The 16,022-nt window shown below is 37.3% G+C and overlaps 1 protein-coding gene across 1 annotated transcript; it reads left to right on the top strand.

The window, feature by feature from the left end:
- Positions 1–8,818: 8,818 nt before the first annotated feature.
- aqp1a.2 (aquaporin 1a (Colton blood group), tandem duplicate 2) lies at positions 8,819–15,747 on the top strand. Its single transcript, XM_067452168.1, has 5 exons — positions 8,819–9,192; positions 9,843–10,007; positions 10,126–10,206; positions 10,449–10,626; positions 14,289–15,747. Exons 1-5 carry the CDS (start codon positions 8,827–8,829, stop codon positions 14,306–14,308), a joined length of 810 nt encoding a protein of 269 aa, XP_067308269.1. The 5' UTR covers positions 8,819–8,826; the 3' UTR covers positions 14,309–15,747.
- Positions 15,748–16,022: the final 275 nt, after the last annotated feature.

Raw genomic sequence — 16,022 nt, 5'->3', positions numbered from 1 at the left:
GTACTATTTATACGCATTTTCGGGAGATCAGGCTCCACATGACCATGCCCATGATGAGGTCATGCCTTTAGTGGAATGGGCTTTGATGTCTATAGGGCAAATAAGACCTTTTGACTTGTAAGCCAGTGAGATAGTGTCCACTATCCAATGTGACAATCTCTGCTTCGTGACTGCGCAACCTTTAGTCAATCAATTAATCAATCTTTATTTATAATATATCGCTTTTACGATGACGATTGTTTTAAAGCAGCTTCACAGTGTTAAACAGGACAATACTGCAACAAAATTTGATTTGGCTAGTTTGATTTGGATAGTTTATAGAATTAAATATTATTTGTATATTTAGTTGAATAACTTGGATCATCATTTTAGTGTCCCCAACTGAGCAAGCCAAGTGAAAGCCAACTAAAGCTAACTTAAGTGCAGCCACCAAAGCAAACAAAGAGCTATTCCGACTGCCTAGAAGGGGCAGAATGCTCTAGATATAGCCTCAGTGCCCTAACTGGGCATAGCAGATTCAGAGATTCATCTTGTGACGAGAGCAGAGCCGATAGTGAAATGACCTGTGCTCTAAAGCAGGATATGCTTATTAAATACAAACCCAACAGATCACTCAGATCAGCAGGATCAAGACAGTTAGAAATACCAAGAGTTCACTTAAAGTAAGGAGAGTCTGCTTTTAGCTATTATGCCAGCCGTAGTTGGAACCGGCTTCCTGAACAGATCAGATGTGCTCCAACAGTAGCCACGTTCAAATCTGTTATGGATGTTATGAATGTGTTTGAGAAAAAAATGAAGGAGAAGTGTTCTAATTAAAATGGTACATGTATGTAGGCTGTAAACTGAAGGATGTTTTATTTTTATTTCAGACCACTGTTGTGGACCTGACCATTTTAATTTATTTAATTTATTTTTTAATTATCTTTACAACTGTTTAAACTACCCTTGTTTTTAACTTGTTTTTTGTACACATGGTATTCTTTTTTCTCATGCATATGTTACCACTATTTTAATTAATTTCTATGTAAAGCACTTTGAATTGCCATTGGTAATGAAATGTGCTATACAAAAACTTGCCTTGCCTAAAGGAAATGGAAAGCACTTTAGATATATGCTCTGGCTTGAGAACGACTCTAGAGTCGTTAGGTTTTGAGTGAAAGGTGACTGTTCACAGACTGAAGTGGTTCAAATGGGGAGCCCTTCATAGCTTTTAAGACTGTGAAGAGGTCCCATTTAGGAACTGAGGGGGGGGGATTGTGTGCTTTCCTTTAAGGAAGCGCACAATGAGCTCGCTGTTCCCCAGTGATTGTCCTGAGACCTGAACGTGCTGCTATGGCAGTAACATGTACCTTTTGCGTGGCGGAGGAGGAGTTTCTGCCACCTTACACGAGTGTGGGTCGAGGGTTTCATGCTGTACACCAGTTAGATGATACCGACCACTTCAGCACATAAAGCCGCCTGGTTGCGGGGGCTCTAGCTTCAAAAATAGTATTCAAGACCCTTTCAGGGAGGTTCCCAGGTATCCATTGATGGGCCACACATGAAGGGCACACAAATCGGTATGGGATGCCAGATTTTTCTTTCATCCTGCGTGAGGAGGTCTCTGTGTCTGGTGTCTGGCATCTGAGTCAGTTTGGACCGCCTCGCCATAGGTTCCTGCAGTTGCCGTAGCACAGCCAATCAGCACGAAGCTCGCGTTTTACATAGATACATTATAGGATAACATTTTTGCTTCATCTTCTCAAGAAAATTAGCTTTTCCCATACGCAATACGAGAGACCTCTCAAAAGGGAACCATGTCAGTGTGTGGTAGATTATTTGGCTTTCTTTTTATCCCCATATCTCTCCTTTTCTCTTGCCCTGTCTCAATCAATGATTCACGTTGCCATTGTCACGTGACTTCAGCAGTTCAGATCGCGTCAAACTGCCAAACCGCTGAAATCACATGACGGCGACCCGAATCATTGATTGATTCACTGATTCATGAACCGTTTGAATCTTTTTGGAGGAACACGGAAGAGAAGACAATGCTGAATAAATGCATAGTTTTGGATATTTTTGGACCAAAATGTATTTTCGATGCTTCAAGAGATTCTAATCAACCGATGTCACATATGAACTACTTTGATGATGTTTTTATTTGCTTTCTGGACAAGGACAGTAAAGTGGGCATAGTGCGCATATGCTCTGGGACTAAAATATAAAATATCTTAAACTGTGTTCTGATGATGAACAGAGGTCTTACGAGTCATTAATGACATCAATTTCATTTTTGGGTGAACCTTACCCTTTAAAAACACTTAACTTAACTGTTATCTTTGTCTCTGCAACGTCTGTCAGTGCCATGTTTTCTCACCCGTTAATAATATCATCATCCAATAATATTTATCGTTTCTCTCAACATGAAAATGAAAAACAATACAAACACGACAACCATATGCCGACAACCATATACTAACTCGTGTACGTGTGTGTGTGTGTGTGTCTATACGTTCTGCACAATAACATGGCGCACTCTGATTTTTTAGAGTTCTTTCCACTTGCGCTGCTTGAGCTTATAATGCTTTTCTTCTTTAGGCATATATTTTTTTACACATACTGTTTAATGTTTTAAAACCTTAAGATATAACGTAAGCGTGTTGTGTACATTGCCTTATCAAAAATGGTGACGACATGTTGATTAAAAAAAACAAAAAAACATCTCTCTCATTTTCTCAAAATACCTAATTTAAATAAACAAATATTCGAATATTCGATTTTAATGAGCCCAAATATTCGAATAAAATATTTTGGGAAAATGCCCATCCCTACTTGTTACCACTGTGCAGGCTGGTGGTGTAATGGTGTGGGGGATGTTTTCTTGGCACACTTTAGGCCCCTGAGTGTCAATTGGGCATTTTTAAATTCCACGGCCTAACTGAGCATTGTTTCTGACCATGTCCATCCATTTTATGACCAGTTGAGTCAACAGCTGTCGAGTCCGAGTCGAGTCTCGAGTCCCAGTGTTCCGAGTCCAAATCCAAGTCCGAGTCACCCTAAAAGAGTCTGAGTCGAGTCCAAGTCAAGACACCATTACCTGAGTTCGAGTCCGAGTCGAGTCTTGAGCCCCCAATGCCTTTCATGTCTCCACTCTGGCACCTTTAAAGAGCTGATAACATTTATAAAAGAGGTTCTACATTTAACAAAAATGACACCAATGTCACGAATGCAAAGGGAGTTTATTTACTGATTTGACACTTTGCAACACACTTTACAACTTTATGACAGCATTAAAAGCATTTGTTTACTTCCACTGTTGTGATTGAGTCCCCTAGCGAAGAACATTTACACAGTACATCTTTAATCATGCTGCAAAAAAGATATGTTATAAATATGTTATTAAATGGGCTTAGATATTAAATATAGGCGTAAAAATGAAAAACATTTCTTACCTTTTATTTGACTCTTTAGATCCCTTTTAATGCTATTTTCCAGCTGCACATCATGTTCTAGCCACTTGAAACCAAATGCTGGGTACAAGACAGATGCTACAATGTAGGCAAAGGTGAAAGGAAATTTGGTGGGGCCTCTTCCTTCATCTGGCTGACATCCTGACATCATCACTTCACTGAAGATCTCTGTGAACCTTGCTTTTATGGAGTTCTCCAGAGCCCTCACCAGCGGTCCACATGTATATGACTCTTCCTCTTATTTCCTGCAGATGACTGTGCAGAGTGAGGACACAGGGCACAACAACACTGACAGTGACAGTTTTCTCTCCCTGAGTCAAGTTGGTTGCCTCTAAGAATGGATCAAGAACTTCAATTAGTTATTTAAGCTGAGCATATTCTCACTGTGATAGGATTAGACTTTGTGCCCCTCTTAGTCCAAAACGTATGTTAGCTTTTTTATGTCAAAATTCACATATGCCTTTACTTGCTACAAAGTGTAATTCCATTGTGTAGCATTTGCTGTATGCTTCAAAGCAGTCTTTAAAAGGTGCCACTGTGGATGACAGGATGGAGGTTGGCTGTACGGAACAGCTTGGCTAGGGTGGCTGACAGCCACTGGCTTCTTTCAAACCATCTTTTATGACCAACTGCAGTGAATGTGTGAAGCATTTTACAGTTTTCATCTAATAGAGCATCTTTGGGATGTGGTGGAACGGGAGCTTCGTGCCCTGGATATGCATCCCACAAATCTCTCTCAACTGCAAGATGCAATCCTATCAATATGGGCCAACATTTCTAAAGAATGCTTTCAGCACCTTGTTGAATTAATGCCATGTAGAATTAAGGTAGTTCTGATGGGGAAAGGGGGTCAAACACAGTATTAGTATGGTGTTCCTAATAATCCTTTAGGTGAGTGTATGTTTTATGAATCATTTTCGTAGACATGTTAATTTACTAAAGGCTACAAGGAAAGCTGTAACTAAGAAAGGTCATGAATTGAGAAATCAACTTTTCATTCAGTCTTTGATATATAAAAGTTCATTGTGATATAAGATTATCCTGTAAGTTCCAGATCTGAAAACTTCCTTGTTAGTCAAAGAAAAGCTTTTATCGACACCGGGTCCAGCAAACGCTTGATCTCAGATTGTGCCAGGCTGTGACATCAGCGTGTGGTGAAACCATAGACTGCTCAAATATTATCGTAGTCCAGTTTGTGCTGAATACAGTGTAGTAACACTTTTGACATTAATATGTTTAATAATTAATAAGCTACTGAAAAAAGGAAAAATAATAATAATAATAAATCATTTGTTTATATAGCGCTTTTCTAGACACTTAAAGCACTTTACATATGGAAGGGGGATCTCCTCAACCTCCACCTGGATGATGCGACGGCAGCCATATTGCGCCAGAACGCCCACCACACACCAGCTGATTGGTGGAGAGGAGACAGAGTGATTAAGCCAATCATTATATGGGGATTATTTGGAGGCCATGATGGACAGGGGCCAATGGGCAAATTTGGGATTTTTAATGACCACAGAGAGTCGGGACCTCAGTTTAACGTCTCATCTGAAGGACGGAGGTTTTTGTATGCAGGGCATGTCAAAACTTCTGATAACCAAAAATTGTGGTTTGTCAGGGAGGTTCGCATAGGACATTTAAGCATAGGACAAGATGTGCCAGTTACCCCCCGGTGGTTTGGGGTGCAGACCTAGGCCGGCATGGTATAAATGTTTAAAAGGCTGATGCCTACCTCTTTACTTCCTTGAACTTATTGACCACCGCCTCAGTGGATGTGCTAAAAAATTCAAAAGGTGAAACCAAAAAAAAAAAAAAAGTTTTTGCTTAAAGGTGTCATGAACTGGCTTTTTTATTTTTATAATGTTGTCTGAGGTCAACTAATGATGTTTGTGTGGTTTTTACATTTAAAAACATAACTAATAAGTAATAGGCTTTTTTTCTACACTGGTTTTGAGGCTCTCTCCAAAATGCTGGGTTTTGATGGGTGGGCAGCACTGGAGACTTGGAAGTAAACGCCAACGGCTAGGATTGGATAAGATTTGCATATTTAATGAGCTTAAGCTCCCCTGTCAGTTTAGTGACATGAGAGAGGAGAGATGGGGGAGATGCGGCAACAAGAATGATTTTCTCAATCACAGGGCTCGTAAACGTCTTTATCAAACAAACACAATCTCATCGACCCGCGACTGATTGGACTATCATTTTTATATGACACATATCCCGAAAGATCAGACGGTATAAGCGCGAACCGCGCGCACACACATACACGTTCGGCAAGTGTGCCACCCTTCAGATGCCAACTCGAGAGAGAGAATAGCAGAACAAGAACAGAATACCAAGAGATTCATCGGCCTGCCGGGCTTTGCGAACCCTGGCCCATATGTGTCTTGAGTCCAGCGTGCTAAAGGTATGCTCTGTTAGACATGTACACATAAGCAAAACAATCTATAACAATGCAATATTATCACATATAAAAACACGTTTTACTCACATGGTGTGTTGCACCATCCATGTCGGATCCAAATCCAGCATCGACCGGAGATTTTTTTACAAATGATTCCGCAGTGAAATGAGGTTAACATGTCTTCCACACGTGAGCTGGAACTTCATTAAAAATAAAGTTCAACCACTCATTCCTAATATTAGGATCAGAAGGAAGCGTATGCAGCAACTGTGTTCTTCCACAAACAGGAATAGCACAATATCTTAAATTGTTGTCGACCAGCTTGCACAAGCCCTCCATGAGTCGGTGGGCGGGGCTACTGAATTAGATGCGCTGTAGAGGTGTGTGTTTCGTCGCGCACTGACGTCAGTATGAAGCACAGGACCGTTTGCTGAGCCTGGTGTCTATAAAAGCTTCTCTTTGACTACAAGAAGGTTTTCAGCTCTGAAATTTACAGGATATTCTTATATTACAATGACCTTTTATATATATTAAACAACATGTCCTCCAACCAATACGCCTATAGGTCGTTTGTCACTTCTTTGAAATACGACCCATAGAAGCGTTTACTAAAGTTGTGCCCCTATCGACAATATTTTAATTAATCAAATACGACGCACAGGATCGTATTCTAAAGTTGTGCTCCTATTGACAGCAGGACACTTTCATTTTAAAGCATTTTTCCCTTTTATCTGCTTAATATTTCAGGTTTTGCATAGCTCAGTTGGTAAAGCATTGCACTATACAACAACATGTGATCATATGATCATGAGTTCGATCCCAGGGAATACATGTGCTCTTAAAGTGTGTATGCACTATAAATCACTGGGTAGGTTTAGGGATGGGGTGGGTGTAGTTGTAATATTTTTGCTAAATGGAAATATGACAAATGGTGGTAAAAAGTCAAGACATTGCATTAAAATGAACACGCATTTTGGTCGGTAACAACAGTCATACATCATTTCAGGACGTCAGACGTAACAGACACTGTGATTATTTTCACGCCAGCTAGAGGACGTATGACAATAAAACGTAAATATAGGTCATAATAAGGTGCTTAAAAAACGACCTATAGAGTCGTATTTTTTTGGAGGACAGGTTGATATTAAAAGCTCAAGGGAAAGTTGATTCCTCAATTCATCACCCCTTTAAAATAGGCAAAATTATGTGCCAATGGGGTGAGAAAAATAATCTTATTTTTGTTGGACGGAAACAAGTCACAAGATTTCAATCAGAAGCAATTATTTTTCTCACCCCATTGGCAGATAATTTTGCCTGTTTTAACTCACTTCATTTTGATTTTATTTTCAACAAAACAAGAAAAAATATCTTATGTCATTTTACTTATATAGTAAATGCATCTTGATTTAAGAATTGTTAGATATTTAGACTAGAAACAAGACACAATTACTAAGTAAGAAGAGCATTTTTTGCAGTGTAGTTCCATGATTTGGTGGGCGGGGCTACAGAAGCAGTCGTACATATTTATCTGTCGAGGCAGCGTTTCAGCATACGATGATGTCAAGGGTCGAAATATTCTGAGATCGAGTGTTTTTCTGGGCCTGGTGTCTATAAAAGCTTTTCTTTGACTAACAAGGAAGTTTTCAGCTTCGAAACTTACAGGATATTCTTATATCACAATTAACTTTTTTATGTCAAAGGCTCAAGGGAAAGTTGATTTCTCAATTCATCGCCATTATTTCATTGACTTCAACACTACTTCAGTGCTATTTTAACGCCCTATAGTGTGGACTGTGACACTGAGGGGAGTTAATTTAACACTGGGGATTTGATTTGGATCTCAAACTCAATCACTTATACTAAAGTTACACATCAAGCATAGTCAGCTTTAATAAATCATGAACTATTACGTGATACCATCAAAACAGACCATCAAAAGCCCATACCATATTGATAGTTGAACAAACTCAGGGTTAGACTTACAGGGTTAGCTTTGAGTTGACAAAAATGAAATGACTGAAATGACATCATAAGTGGAAAAAGTTGGTAAAAAAAACATACATTTACATACAAACTGACCCGCAAATGCAACTTTCGGACAGCATTTTTTTTACCCCAGCTCAACTGTCACAGAATAGAACGCACAGGATTGTGGGATATCAAAGGCAGCGAAGGATTCATTTATGCCTCCTTCAAAAATCGATAGGTGAAGGTATCTCCAGATATATTCTCCGGACGCTAATATTAGATAAGGATGTGACTTGATGCCTTCCTGCCTTGAAATGTGTCCTCTGAAGGCAGCATTTTCCAGGTTTCGAATGCAGCCCATGTTCACTGTCATTCACTGCGAAGTCTTGTTTAGTGTTATGCTGCATTTCTGACCAATTTTCTCAGTTGCATGTCTCTTGGTTTGTTGGATTGCTTGCCTGTTTCCCGGATTACCGTTTTGCCTCTGTCCCCTGCTCTGTTTGTTTGTTTGTTTGTTTGTTTTGATTGTATACCTGTGTTGACCTTGCCTGTACTGTTGACTACAATTGTGAATTACCCTTTCGTTAAAGCTGCGTTTGGATTCTCAACCTTTGTGTCTCGGAACAGCTACGTTACTTAGTTTTTCAGTTATTATGCTTATTAGCATCAGGTGTCACCACTAATTGTAAATCATCACTTATATCTTATCAACTTCCACACTGCTCCTGTGTTATTTTTATTATTACATTTAACAATGATGATTTTGCTGTGCATTAGATAATGATATTGATGTTAAAATATAATGTTAATAGGGTTATTATGTGACACTAGCTCTTGGGCAGTAAGCAATTAACTTCTACCGTTTTTTTTTTTTTTTTTTTTGTCTTAAACTGTGGTTTCTTTGTTAAAACCAGTTTCCTGTCAACCTTCTTTCACTACGTGTTTATAAGTGGTAGCTTAGTTGGCATTTTCATTTATCAGCTAAAAGGCAGAAGAGTAATGGCACGAGAGCTTAAAAGTTGGTCCTTTTGGCGGGCAGTATTGGCCGAGTTTGTTGGGATGACCATTTTCATTTTTATTGGTATAGGTTCTGCCATTGGAAACAAGCATAACAAATATCCTGACCAGGAGGTTAAAGTAGCTTTAGCTTTTGGTCTGGCGATTGCCACACTGGCTCAGAGTTTGGGGCATATCAGTGGAGCCCACTTGAACCCAGCGATTACTGTAGGACTTTTGGTTAGCTGTCAGATCAGTTTCTTTAGGGCCTTCATGTATATCGTTGCCCAGATGTTCGGAGCTGTGGTGGCTAGTGGCATTATGTTCAAAGTTAGTCCTGACCCTGAAACAACACTGGGACTCAATATGGTAAGTTGCTTTACACAGAATATTAAATTCAAATATTCTCAACTGTATGTCATTGTTAGTCATCACAGAGGCTATATTTTAGTAAATAGACATTAGTAATGTGTATAATGTGTTATTTTTGTTTTTTCATGTTGATTTTCAAACTCACAATTGTCTTAAACTGCAATACTTTAATTATTGTTCCCTCCCTCCTTTTGCTTTCTTTGATTCATCCATGGTTGGGGCTGCAAACGGGTTCTAGGGAGTATTAAGGAAATATGGTTAATGTAATTTTTATATTTCATACACTGCCAACTCAATAAACAATATAAATATTTTCCAGGTAATATTTGAACTATCTATTTTAATGTTTTCATTTCTGTTGGCCAAAACAATTTTAAATCTATACAGTATATTCAATTATTGCTCTTTAATTTTTGATTTTCTGTATAAATTACTTTAAGAAGTCTACAATATTTAATGGTAGGTTCCCATTCTAACAACTTTTCCCATATTGTGACTACATTCCCTACTAATAAGGTAAAGATTTGTTAAATGAGCTGTCTCTTTTCGTGCAATACTTCATTCAGATGTTAGGATGCTTGAAATCACATTTATTTTATTATCTTACTATTGTAATATGAGTTAATCCAATATTTATTTTCTTATAGCTGAGTAACGGTGTGACAGTGGGACAGGGATTTGCCATTGAGCTTTTTGCAACATTTCAGCTGGTACTCTGTGTCTTGGCCGTAACAGATAAACATCGGACTGATGTTACAGGCTCTGCACCCCTAGCCATTGGACTATCAGTTGGTTTAGGGCACCTGGTAGCAGTAAGCACTTGATTAACTTTTCATGAACCAAAAGTAAATATGCTAAGATATATATAAATGTATCAGTATTCCAACCAAGCTTAGTCGAGACTTATAAGCTCATCATTCCCATCCCCAGATCAGTTACACTGGGTGCGGCATCAACCCTGCTCGATCTTTTGGACCAGCCGTTATTCTTGAATCCTTTAAAAACCACTGGGTAAGTTTTTGTACCACTACCAGAACAAATTGCAATTGCTGTTTGAGTAAAAACAAGAATTAATGGCAACTTGAATGCTTTGCTAATGGTAGAAATGATAGTCACAATTTCTTTTGCATAATGAACATTGTGACACTAATTCAAAAGTGTTATTGGGGCAGAAAGGAAAATGATTGGTTCCTTTAGATATCTTGTTTTTTTGCGTACCATGTGCAAAAGGACAATTTTATTTTCTCCTACAGGTATACTGGGTTGCACCCTTGATTGGCGGGGTGGCTGCTGCTGTTGTGTATGACTTCTTGCTCTACCCAAAAAGGGAAGCGTTTGGCAAGCGACTGAATGTTCTAAAGGGTACAGCTGATCCGGACCCCTCGGAGACAGAAGCCCTAATCGAACCCCGAACCCCCAGATCTGGTTCTGGTCAGTGGCCCAGGCCCTGATATATATCTTTAACCTTCACTAAATGTCGACATACATTGCCAAAACAAACAACACAGTTTCTCTTGTTGTTGTCCAAATTATTCATTTGCCAGCTTCCTCTAGTTTCTTACTCTATGTAGCAGCATCATTCTAGCTGAATTGGCTACTTGCACAGCTACTTCCGTGTTCTGTCTAACATCTCAGGAACTTCTTGTAACGGCATTCAGTGCACCTACAATTTTATTCTTTGAGGCAGATATTTTTTTCTTTAAGGGCTGGCAATTGATTGAAATAAATTATTCTTGTTTTCAGCACTAACATGACTTATCTTGACTTTCATTTTCCTATCAATTCGTATGTGTTCGGTCTCAAATGTTAACTTGCTGACAGCCCTATAGCCTACATACAGTTGTGGTCGTACGTTTACATACACCTTTCAGAATCTGCAACAACTACTCATTTTAGTAAAATAAAGGGATTATAAAAAATTGCTTTTTATGTTTTTAATAATGCTCTGAATAAGCTATTTCACATAATAGAATGTCAAATGCCATTGTTCAAAGTTTTTAATTTTAAATACTTTTTTTTCTGTTAGCTAGTCCCTTGATTGTCCTGGGAGTTAAACATTGTTCAGAAAGCTCATCTAAGATGTTCTTTTTTGGTTTTCCAGCATCTTCTGCATATTTAACCCTTTCCAACAGAAGAAACAATTACAACTTGCTCTGATCATCCTGTTACGTTATCCCTCTTAATGAGTTAAAATGAAAAAAAATGCAGATTCTTATGATCACAACTGTATAATAAGGTGAAGTCATTTAGATCTTCTGTTCTTCTATCTCTTCGGGTGATGATACACCAGGCAATGCTTCAGTCAAAGGGAAACAAGGTGAGATGCCGGGCCCATGACCATTATAAATTATCCAAACAGAAATTTGTTGCCCATTCTCAATTGGGAAAGTGCCCAACCAAGTCGCTCTGCAACATTACTCAAAGGTGCCCCGTGTATCATCACCCTCCTCTCTCAGACATTGCAGCATTGTTTGTAGGGTATAGTTGTTTAAGACCTCCTTGTAAACTGTAATATTCAGAATATTTCGTCTATGTTTGAAAATGTCTGGATTTTAAGGTGGGATTTTACAAAATTAGACAAGAACCACATAATTTCAAATTGAAAGTATGTAAGTTTCTGTGGCACTAGCATACCAAATTTGCAGAATGGGTTTCCCCAACACTAACCATTGATTGACATTGATTAAACAGATATTCATTTATTAAACAGGCTATTGGGTTAGGCAATATTATGTCGGCTTAGCTGGGATAATCAAACAAACACAGCAAAGCTTCAAAGGAATCAAAGAGCGACAGTTTCAACACGTGTTTGCCTTAAGAATGGCTTAGCTGTCTCTAGATATTAAATTGGCAAAAAGGAAAGTGTTTTAACATTGAAAGAATTACACACTTCATATTTAATCATTTGCAAGTCTGTAGCAATATGTGCTCAACATTTTACTGAGGGGTTTGAGAACACTTCTGCAAATCAGTTAACAAGTATAACCAAACCGACCTGATGTCAACTTCTGTATCACCTCCAGACTAACTGATGCTAAAGCTGTCACACAAGTCAGCATTTTGTTGACTGCACGAATTACAAAGAATTTAACAAAACTGTTTGTTGGACAATTTCATGACCTGAATGTCTCATGCTTTTAGCTCTGTCCTAACTGAAAACATTATAAAAAATAATATGTCCACTTGTGCATTTTTAAATGAATGATTTTGTTTCCTCTTTGGCGCAGTCAGAGGTATCGTATGCACACGTCTGCTTACGCAGGCATATATTGCTTTTAATGAGCGCTACAACAAACCCTGTTAGTTGTCTACAATAGTTATTTTTTAGGGAGAGCTTTTCGCTTATGAGAAATTATCATCAATGCTTAACATCCGTTTTAACACCACTGAAAAACAACAAGCCATCCCACAATGCATTGCATCTGCATTGGAGGATTGCAAAGAATTTAAGGTGCATGGATAAAATTCTTGGCCAGCATTCAAATGGTAATTATAACTTTTGGCTCGGTGTCATTGGAAAACTATGTTTTATTGTCTTATGAGGTAGATGAAATAAACACAGTTGAAGGAGATCTGTTTTATTTGAGAGACAGATGGTTAGTAAGTTTGAGTCTTATTTCAAAAGATTTCTGACAATAGAATGTACTGTATATTTGATAATCAAGTAAAAAACTGTTTCCATTGCCTGGAACTAATGGATAGGTAATGACCAAGGCATTCTATTACATGATCCCTTTACTCAAAATACCTTTTTGGGCCTCATTTATAAAACATCTTGCATACAGTAAATACGGTAGTCTCTTTGGCAATTGTTGCAATCAATTGTAAAACAATTTTTGATGTATATTTGTGTCAAATGCAAATAATTACTTGAAACCCTTTTTCCAAATTGCCACAGGATTGTTCAGAAAACAAACAAATCATAAACTGTCACAAAATATAAATTGTTTTTGAAATTAATCTTGAAAATGTAATGAAATAATGACTTAATGAATATGTTCTATTTGTGTTTTATGAATGAGGGCTTTTGTGTCCATAACCTTGAATTGGCTTTTTTCTTTTCTTTTCTTTTCTTTTCTTTTCTTTTCTTTTCTTTTCTTTTCTTTTCTTTTCTTTTCTTTTCTTTTCTTTTCTTTTTTCTTTTTTTTGTGCCAGACACAGAACATCCATCTATGCAACAATTTTCCAAACCATGTTGTGTTGCAGAGAACTGGATTTCATCCAGTCATCTCAGAAACCATGCAGTGATAATGAGAACTGCTAAAATTTTGAAGCCCACTCATAGATAAGATTTTTTTTATTTATAAGTTAAACGTGTTCTGAAAATTTGCTGGCTTTATGGCTTTTAACTTCCCTTGCGGTCTAAACACATACAGAGAGAAAGGGGTTTATACTGGTGGCTTTGCTGAGGGTGGAGTGACACTTTTGAACAACATTTATCAAGTGACAGAACTACAACACCCAAAAGTTCAGTTATCACAGTTTCCTCACATTGTGCTGATGCGGCATAAACAAGAACATACTGTAGATCTCCAAGAGCCCACTTGTGTTGCTAGACAAAAGCAAAATGCAAAACAAGTTCAAGGCGTCTCGGGGGTGGGGATTGGGGCTGAAGAGACAAAGAACAGCTAGTGCATTTCAAGAGGTGACCAGTTCAAGTTCAAAATATAGAGGATTTCCATCTTTTACCCACGTAATACCGTCCAAATGCTAGGCAAATTTCATACACAAATATGGTGGGAATTTCTGCATCTGTGCTTTCTCAGATCTCAGGCATTTCCACCACTGCCTACCACTAACCCTAAAGGTTGCTTGAACAATGTGAGCTGCATGCGCCACCATCTATAGGAGAGAAGAATGGGATCGGAAAAAGGTGGATTCGAACTTGGGATGATTGTGTCAAAACATCTAACCTATTTCCTCTATCCTTACTCTCCACACCACTATTCCTGTAACACTGCTTTTTGTTTTGTTGCCAAGACTGTTATTTCAGGGATTGTTTTTTCTTTTTCTTTTTCAGAAATACAATAAAAAGGCATACAATTTTCTTGACTTGTTATCTGACGTGTTTGTCTTTTTTGTTTTTCTTGCAGGAGGTCTGGGAGCTGAGTAAACATGGATTAAAGCACAACCAGGCAAACTCCTCTCTTGACAGATGTTAACTGGATATTCGGTGTAATGCCTAATCGTCTTTAGTAAAAACTTGGACTCACTTTATATTAGGTGGCATTAACTACTATGTACTAACATTTTAATTAATCATTTGATACAATGCACTTATTGTGCCCATACATGCTTTAAGATTGTACTTAAATTTTAAAAATTACATCTGTAATTAATTTCTGTAGCTACATCTATAATTACACTGTTGACACTTCACTTACACCTAACCCTACCCTTAAACTAACCCATGTCACCACACCTGTACACTGAATTTTTTTATTTTTACTCCTTGTTCAAATTGCTTAGTTAAAATGAGCTAAAGCAACAAAATTGCTATACATTTTGTCCAAACTTAATTTGATTGTGTTCAATCCACTTAAATATTACTCCAATTAAAGTCAAACTGAATCCATTTGTGTTGTGTTACATGAATGATTTGTGTTGCATTAACTGAAACTGGGCGGGACTTGTTAGTTCCCAGGATGATTTCATATGGCTAAATCAATAGCAGGTAAATGTTGTTATTTTATATGTAAAAGTGTTTTTAAACAAAATGAGAAAGGGGGAGACTTTACTATGTTTAATAGAGTTTAATATTTATGTTGGAATTATTAGAACAATTTAAATTATTGTGGGTTACCATTGTGGAGAAGAGCATTTGCTAAGCATTTGCTTAGGCTGTGGACTAATACAATGATTTGCTAAAGTAACATTTAAGATGCTAATGTGCTATTGCTAGCTAAAATTAATTATAATGCACTAGCTAGATTGCCAATTAGCTAGTGCATTATAATTCAGTTTTGTAACATTAAAGTATATGAAACTGAAGAGGATGAATGAATATAGAAAATTGAATCATGACAGAGAGACATTTAAAATTCATTTTGAAACTACTTAATTGAGTCATTTAAAAAGTATTCATTCCATGATGTTGAAGTTACATGAACAAATTATGTTTGTTTAACACAATTGATTCGTGTGGGACCGATGTACACAATTAAATCATGTAAATCCAAAGCACTTTTTTTCAGTGTACTTAATTTTACCCACATCCAACCTCAATATCAACAAAAGTGTTTTACAAAACAATATGGACACAATAAGTGCATTGCACATATTTTTGATGCAAGTAGTAGTCAAGGCCAAAACTCCAAAACGGTTAAAGAAATTGATCTGCAGATCATTATAATATTTTGTTTTTTTAGTAATATTACAGTGATGTTTTCATCAGAAATATATCATTCTTGAGATTAGATAGCTCTATCTCTGTTGCCTTATTTGAAATGATACCTTATACATACATTTTTTATTCAATGTAAAGTCAATGTATCTTGAAAGTTAGTATTTCCATTTTTGATTGTGCTGTTTTGATTGAGTCTGCATTAAATTAAATTTGCAACCAACTTTACTTCCATATTGTGACATATTTTTGGGCGAAAGAGCTTAGGGGCCATCCAATTCATTGTTTTTCTACATAAACATGCTAGAATTTTTTTGCTTGTGTCTTGAGCATGAAGCTGAGCTCTAAAAACATAGTGCTCAAGTTAAAATATGTTTAAATTTGAACTTGATATATTCTATTCTACTGCCCTGAAACAAATACTGTAATTGTTTCAGAATTTGTGATCTTTTCTGAAGCAAACAGAATCACTGATTATACTGGG

This window comes from Pseudorasbora parva, chromosome 9 (genome assembly GCF_024679245.1).
Source record: "Pseudorasbora parva isolate DD20220531a chromosome 9, ASM2467924v1, whole genome shotgun sequence".
NCBI classification, from domain to species: Eukaryota; Metazoa; Chordata; class Actinopteri; order Cypriniformes; family Gobionidae; genus Pseudorasbora; species Pseudorasbora parva.
Note: the sequence above shows the minus strand (reverse complement) of the source record. Positions and strands in the feature narration are given on the sequence as shown.

Coding starts and splice junctions, on each gene's coding strand:
- aqp1a.2 (XM_067452168.1), top strand. CDS start 8,827: ATGGCACGAGAGCTTAAAAGTTGGTCCTTTTGGCGGGCAGTATTGGCC. Junction 9,193..9,842: donor CAACACTGGGACTCAATATG/GTAAGTTGCTTT, acceptor ATTTTCTTATAG/CTGAGTAACGGTGTGACAGT. Junction 10,008..10,125: donor GTTTAGGGCACCTGGTAGCA/GTAAGCACTTGA, acceptor TCCCATCCCCAG/ATCAGTTACACTGGGTGCGG.